We start from the raw sequence: 7,953 nt of genomic DNA on the forward strand, positions 1-7,953 counted from the left end.
GCAGAGACCTCAGCTGGGGAGGGGGACACATTAGGTCCTCCTGTCTCTCCAGCTGCTCTCAGTGCTCCTGCGTTTGCACTCACATTATGTGCACATCATGCAGTGTGTCCCCGTCAGTTCATCTCTCTCTTCCTTTTCAACCTTTCCCTGCTTTCCGCAAACAAGCCACATGGTTGAGGATTGATGAGGGCCAGTCTTTGGGGAATTCTCGAAAGCTGGCCGCATCCTTTAGTAGTAATTCTTGTGGCCCTTGCTACCATACAACATTCTCTCACATTCCTCTCTCTTCCACTCTCATCTCCCACCACCACCACCACCACTGCCACCGCCACCCCCTTCCCTCCCTCTCTCCCTCTCTCCCTCTGCCCCTGGCTCTGGCTCTTTCTGCCTCTCTCCAAAGCTGTTGTTACTGTGCGGCTCCCGCACATCATTCCACCGCGATGGAAATTAAATGAAGGTGGCTTAACGCAGCTAACAGAGGCATGCTTTGAAGGATGTAACCAGGGGAAGCTGCTCTGCCAGATCCTTTTCCATGGGCTGTGGATTTGCGCTGCTGAGGCGAGGACACAGCAATCACTCAGCCATGCAGAAGCCCAGACAACAGGACTAATCTCTCCACCTGACTTGTGGAAGCTCCACTTTTTTTTCTAAATTATTTATTCCTCGCTGCCAAAGACAGTGTGGGACAATGGAGCCGGAGTGAAGTACATAGTAAATTTGTAGCATTGACTGCAGTCTGCAGCACACATGGATGTGTTCAGCTTTGTGAAGATGCCAAAGCTGTCTGGGTGAGTCCGATGGATGCCGCTGTGTATTTGCCTGTCTGTGCATGTGCCTGTTCATTCTGTACGTTCATATAGACACCCTTTAGAGAGTGACACAGGAATCACATGTGGAACTGGGTTATTAAAAATGCAGAGTTATTGATTGCTCAAGAGAGCAAGTTGTGCAGTCATGTATGATGTGAAACGAATGAGCAAGTGAGGTAGATGGGAGTGGGGGTGGATGCAGAAGCTGATGCGGTTCGTGTATCTGAACTGTCTGTATCCAAGTTCGTAAAATTTCTTATACCGCAGACAGTGGTTAAGATTTGTTGCTTTATGTGTTCATGAAAGCATACATGTTCTGGAAAATGAACTGCATTTGTTTCAGATTTTAAAATCACTTCAGTTAAAGGGCTATAATGACTATCAGTGCACAGTTGCTAGAGTTGTAAGTCATGTTTGGTATAATATAAACAAATCTTGAATAAAAAATTAGTCCTTAGAAGGACTAAATATCAGTGGTCAGAACAGGATGGACACTTATAATTGATGCAGTTGAAACCTTGCTGTTTCACAATAAAAACATAAAATAGGAAAAGAACCAACACATTATACGTAGTTTTCATTTTCTTTTTTTCTTCATTTGGCAACAGTTAATGTCTGAGTCAGAACTTAAAATGGGGTTTGTTTGTTTATTCCAAGAAGTCATGACAAGTATGTGATATGTGAAGTATACGTCAAACCATCCTGACAGATTCATTCATTGCCTGGTCTAACACCTCACCTTATGCACCCATGGGTCTGCTAGATTGAGTTGATCTGCCCCAGTGGACAGTAATCCTCCTAGGGGATTTGGCTCCACCAAAAACACTACAGACCACTAGCGGTGGGAACAGCTGATCATAAATGTGAAATATTAAATCAGAAGCTGAATGTGTCACAAGAGAGCCCATTCGGTGCATTTCATTTCACTTATGAGTCATCAACAGACTTCACTGGCATTTTTTTCATTAGTTCTTTTTAAATAGACAGAAAAAATATGTTGAAGGAAAAAATACAGCAATACACTATGACTATGAAGAATAATATTGAACCTCAGTGTTTTTTTCTGGTGTATGCAAATCACAGCTTCTTTTTTTAACATTCCTACAGGGAAGCAGGCAAGTTGCAAGGATTTTCCATCAGATGATAGGACCGTTGTTTTCCAGTTAGTATCCCTCCGTGGCAGCATTTATGATGCGTCTCCCAGTGGACCACCACCGTCACTGCATCCTGTCACAGTTAATAATGCCACACAATGCTATCCTGATTATGAGTTACCACTGCTACACTGGCGGGTTTTTTTGGTTTTCTCCCCCTCTTCTGCCAGCAAGAATTTAAGTCAGCAGGGTGCTGTTTTGCTAAGGTTGATTTTACATAGAAACCCACTGCATGTATTTAGAGATCTACAAGAAAGGGAACATTTCCCCTCATTGTCTCTTCCTCTTGCCTCGCAACGCCCCCAGATGTATCTACTGTCAGAACAAAAGCATGCGCTTGCTTTCATTCTCTTTATTCTTTGCTGTGTTTAAATCTAGCAAACATGTTTGATGTTCTTTAACTGAAAGATAACTAACTCTCTCACTCTGTCTTGCTGTGTCTATAAAGCAAGTTAGAGCCATTTGACCAACGTAGTCTAAGCTGATCTGTTTTGTTCTTTCCATGTAGAACTTTGGTTAAGTTAGCTGGAAGGGCATCCTGTGGGTGTTTTAAATGTCGGCATAAGCACTGTGGAGATAATGAGCATGAACTTCAGATATTAATGTAGAAAGTGTCAATTATCTCTCAATCACTGTGATTGTGACTCAACAGGGTTGCTGAAATGTGTGTATTTGTAGGTGATAACTGAGCATGCTTCCATTGCTTGCATTAAAAAAAGGTTGAGATTATGTTTTATTGTATGATGATATACAACTATTTTTAGTAATCCTCATATATCCTATTAGTGTATTCAGAAAAGTTTAGTGAAAATATTTTTTTCCGGACTGTGTTGGTGAGATAATATGTAAGAACAGTTAAAGCCAATTTATTTGGACTGCGTGACTTCATTTCTGGCCGTGTTTCTTAAAAAATCTATTATTAATTGAGCCATTGTTCGCCATGTTTTGACTGCAAACTTTTTACACAGGAAATCACTGGTCTGGACACAAATTGATTAGCCTAAATGTTCATCAGAGTACACAAAGACCAAAAGATCTGTCATTTGTAGCTATTCACATCAGAAGCTCTCGGAGAAGAGTAGATCAGAAATGGCTCAGGGTCAGAAATGGGAGCCAGCTGGCTGGTAGACGAGGTCTCAGGCAACCATTTATTTTGTTCTGTCCTTTAGTGCTTTTAGCATAAAAGCAGTGAGTAGCACAATGAGGTGCAGGAGAATCCAAGTCTAGTTACCCACAGGCTAAGTTCATCACTATATTTGGTTAATGTTTCAGAGAGCACGTTGGAGAAAAGAAGGCCATGGGAAAATGCATAACGAAATAATAATGAAAGCACAGATGTCTTTTCACACAGATCTTTTGTTATTCTTGTGTCTATCTTTTTGCAACTGGATATGAAATTATCATGTGGTCTAATGAGGGAAGTGTTCTCTGTGTGCATGATGTGCAAGTCCTATGTTGTAAGTGTTGCAGCAGACTATCTATCCAGGTTTCAAGACACAGCTTTGTTGTAAGATCATGGCTTTTTTTTTGCTGTTTAACAGGTAAACTAGAGACTCACTTACTCACAGTAAAATAGCAGGAGGATCGTAGTGGGTGGGCTGTTTCCCAGATGCAGTTTTATTCCCACCCAGAGGAGATTAACTAACCAAAAACCTTTCTATATAGAGGCACCAGAGAGCTGCTCAGGATAGTGCGGTTTCCCATGGCAACAATATCAGTGCTTCCAAAGACAAACACAGAAATACAATATTCAGTTGGAATAGCAGAGGGAAATAGACACTCTTATTCTGAAGTGAGCGTTATTGTGTAGATGTAATATAAATATTACTGCATAATATCTAAAATTCCAGTCACACAGGCTGTATGATGTGCTGATGTAATTTTGTCATTGTTTGCTTCATATGAAAGTGGTTTCATGCATATCAGGAAAAGACTGTCTCTTCTTATTTGATGTCAAATAAACAACATAAAGTGGACAAAAAAAAACAGTGATGTATAATTTGCAGAATGGGCGCGAACAGCGGCATGAAATCGAGCAATTACGTGTAACTACATGGTCAGCAATATTTTTGAAATCACTGATAGCTTTTACTTTAACAGCGGAATATATAAATAGCATATTGGACTATGTTCCATTGTGCTGCCATATTGACCAAAGAATTAGAGCCAACGTGGTGATTGGAGGGAGTCATGCAGAGGGCAGATGTTTTCAGAAACAAAAGCCAGTGCGTTTGTGCCCTCAACAGGATAGAGGCTGTCTAACACAAGGAGAGGAATAAGGCCTTTAATCACAGAGGTTCCTCTCTGTCTGAGCCACTTCTCTGCTCCACTCCCCGGGCCTCCTCCCAAGAGATGGTCATCTCATCTGTCTCTCCACAGATTTCATATCCAAACAGAATCACATTAGCAGTCTAGCTCTGCATACTGTAAGTGTCTCTGTTTAATTCAAGAACACAGAGAAAGCATCATCGCTGCCTCTTCACCGTGTATCTCAAGCCATACTTGTACCACTTCACTTCCTGTCACTCTAGGAGAATGAAGAAATACCTTTTATTTTTACTAGACTTTGTAAAGAGTTTGGTATGTGTTCAGTGATTGGTAATAACGTAGACAGTGGAGTGTAGGTGAGTTCAGGTCTAGAGCATGCAGTGGTATAAATATCTACTGGTAATGTAGTTGTGCCGGTGTGATTGTGTTAAGTGTGCGTCTTCATGTGTATTTATGCAGCAGAAACTGTGCCGAATGTTGCTCAAACATAAGGAAATAGCTTGCTAATACAGTTGATCCTTTGAGACTGGATCCCTACATTCAGTCACACACACCAAACTGGCTGCACTGGAGGAGAATAATGTGATGCTTAATTGATGATGTCATATGTAAAGGACAATTGAGATTGATATGCCTCTCTAGACCTCTCTAAGATACTTCCTTTTCTCTCACTTATGGCATGCTGGGAAAGCCATAAGAAGCAATTTGCTCCTCTAGCAATGAGCATGTAAATGTTATGACATTATTTTCTAGCATGTGCAAATGTGAGTTATTGACGCGAACACTTCTTAGACAAAATAACTTTCTTTAATTCTCAATATGCATAATGGCAGGTATGTGGCACCAGAGTGTGGTTTCATATAGCCAACCCTCATGGAGATTGTTGATGTAAATAATTCAAACTAACTTGAGTGTCTGTGTTGGAATGTGCTTTTCCTAGCTGTGGCTTGTCTATAATGCATTGTTACTCCCTACATTAACAGGATTTCAGCCTTCATGACAACACACCCGAATGGTTCTTCTCAACTAGCTTGTATTCAGAGAGATGGAAGCGAAAGTGAACTACTGTGATAAAGCAAGGATCACATTGTTCATGCAGTTTTTATCAAGAGCTGAAAAGTGATCTTTTCCCCATCCCTCAGACGGGACAATTAAACTAATGCCTTCCAAATTATAAATGGTACATTTGGATGACAGACTATCACAACTGTTCCTCTTAATAAAGATGTCAAGATAGATGCACAAAATTACGTCTTTGAATAAAATTGTGTCGTAGTCTTCCAGTTTAGATGCCTGCCAACCCTGATGTTAGTCGCTGTGGTAGCAAAGGCTTAGACCTTCAATATAGTTGCAATGTACTTCATTGATTTTTTAACTATAAGTCATTTTTCTTTTTGTTGTCAATGTCTGTTAAATATTAGTTTATGCTACTTTTAGTAAACAAACTCAAGAGATGCACATAAAAGGCACCATGCATTTGAAATTTTTTGTGAAATTTGTCCTTAGAGAATTCCTTTGGGAACATACATTCACTTCCAACTTCTTGTTCTAATTGTCCTCCCTCTGACTCTTGGGTAACCTGTTCATGAATTGTGCAGCATGACTTGCCCACTTGGCGCTCGATTACTTAGTCCAATGTGACTGTGCAGGCATCATTTATTAATGCTGGCTGAGAAAGATCAGTTTCACTGTCCACCAGCGGGTGGACCTTTTTTCAGCCTCTCTGTAAGCCGGAGTGCTACGACTCAATGGCATAATGCACCTCCCGCCTGCAGACAAAAGAAATCAAAGATCACAGTATCTATGTCTGTGCCGTTAATACAGAGGCATTGTGGCTGAGAGACAGAAAATGGATTTTGTGGAACAATTTGTCAGTTCAGAAACATATGTTGAAGGCACAGCGTCTCAAAATGTAAGTACAACATGCTTTATTATGCTGTAGACCTTTGGAGAAATGTCAAACATATCAACGCTAAAGGTGTAATCCTGCAAAAATACTATCATTATAAAATATTATTCACACGCTACAGTTCTTTGACCTTTTTTATATGTTACAATTCTTGAATAAAATGTGTAAATCTGCAACATCAAACGCTGCTCGTGTTAACATGGCTGTTAGCTTTATCCCAAAGGCTGAAATGGAAGGTAACAAGTAGGACTCATCAATGAGGTGAACATGGCTCTAGCAGTGTCAGACAGTAGCCAGTTGTGTCCACACACATCATTTGTGCTGCAGGAAATGTGTTCTAAATATACACCATCGAGGCCTGCTCCAAGCTAATGTACTGTGGGTCAAATAAATCCATATCCATGTGGAAACACTAATATCCCCCAAACACTGTATTGGGAAAGAAATCGCACTGCTTCCTGTGTTCAGAGCCCAACTCCAAAAATAAAAAGAATAGAAAAGTAGAAAGAGAAACACGATTTTCAGCAGCACAGTATATGTACTTTTATGAATTAATCATGATTTAATGCATCCTAAGCACTTAGGTGTGTTTTGTTAATCAACTAAAGTGAACCCGGAATATACTCAGCTTAGCTTAGGTTGCGTTATTTTGTAGCACCTAACTCTTGCACTGAATAGCTTTACAATATTTTTCTGTCTCTCAGCTTATACTGTGTGTTGACCATATTTTATTCATATCTCATGAAATGGGCATGTGCGCCCAGACAGACTTGTTCATGGGCACACCCACACTAGCACACGTTCTCACACAGATACAAGCACGCTGCACACAATTTATTATCGTCGGTACAGTAACTGGGGAAACATTTAGAGGGAAAGAAAGAGGAGCTTTGAATAATGAATGCGAAGAGCCCTGTTACACGGCAGACAAGCCTTTGAAGTGACATAACTTACTGCCACCGCTTTCATAGCATCACCAGTGTGCAGACACAAAGACAGAGATAAAGAGAAGACGATTGGGGGGGCGCCGGGTACAGACAAAAAGGACAGGGACGTGAACAGCGTTTGTTAACCCAATTACTCCTGTTTGTTCTGAATACCGCGTCCACGTCTGCCCCGACCGTCTGTCAGGGAAAACCTAACCAGTGGCAGAAGTTGTGCGTTTATTGGTCCTGTACAAATCGGTCAGCCAAAATTGAGCATTTAGACAGGCAGCGTGTCGGTTTCATACAATACCGGAAACTACAATCTTACTTGTTTTGTGAAAAGATGGTTAAGCTTGTATTCTCTGAGTAAAAGTTTATCAAGATGTTCTTCCTATGTAAACCAAAATAACCACATTTTATAAGAAAATTGCGCTCTGGGCCCTCTCTCTTTTTATAAAACAGTGTGGCTGCACATCTGAAAGTAAACCAATTTCATGCCCTCTCAAAGCACGAGAGAGTAGAGCCGCATTGACAGACTCCGCCTGTGTGTCCCGACTTAAAGTAATTAATTCTGATTTTGGTAGCTTGGCACGCCTCGAGGACCACTGTGGCTATGGAACATTGTTGTAGGTCCACGCTGGGAAACGAGCAACGCATTCCTCGTTATGCACCTGGGACTGAATGGCTTCCGAGTCCGACCGTTCACGCGCCCCGATGACTGGCACTCGTTATGCTTCTATTCAATCCGCATGTTTCAACGGCATAACTGCCGTGCGCTGATCCGACACACTCTTGATTTGCGGCCCGAAACTAGATAAGATCCCGGTGAGGCAGATCCTGCTTAACTGGAACGGCCGCACGAGACCGATGTACGGCCCGTGCAAAGG

At 41.4% G+C, this 7,953-nt stretch overlaps 1 protein-coding gene across 1 annotated transcript in view; it reads left to right on the plus strand.

The window, feature by feature from the left end:
* Positions 1–688: 688 nt before the first annotated feature.
* The window catches only part of frmpd4 (FERM and PDZ domain containing 4), a gene marked incomplete in the record, with an annotated part of 25,150 nt that continues 17,885 nt past the window's right edge, over positions 689–7,953 (plus strand). The window contains 1 exon segment of the mRNA XM_035677060.1: positions 689–788. Within this exon segment, the coding sequence (XP_035532953.1) occupies positions 748–788 (41 nt within the window).

This window comes from Morone saxatilis, unplaced genomic scaffold, assembly GCF_004916995.1.
Source record: "Morone saxatilis isolate NCDOM2014 unplaced genomic scaffold, NCSU_SB_2.0 Contig5, whole genome shotgun sequence".
Taxonomy (NCBI): Eukaryota; Metazoa; Chordata; class Actinopteri; family Moronidae; genus Morone; species Morone saxatilis.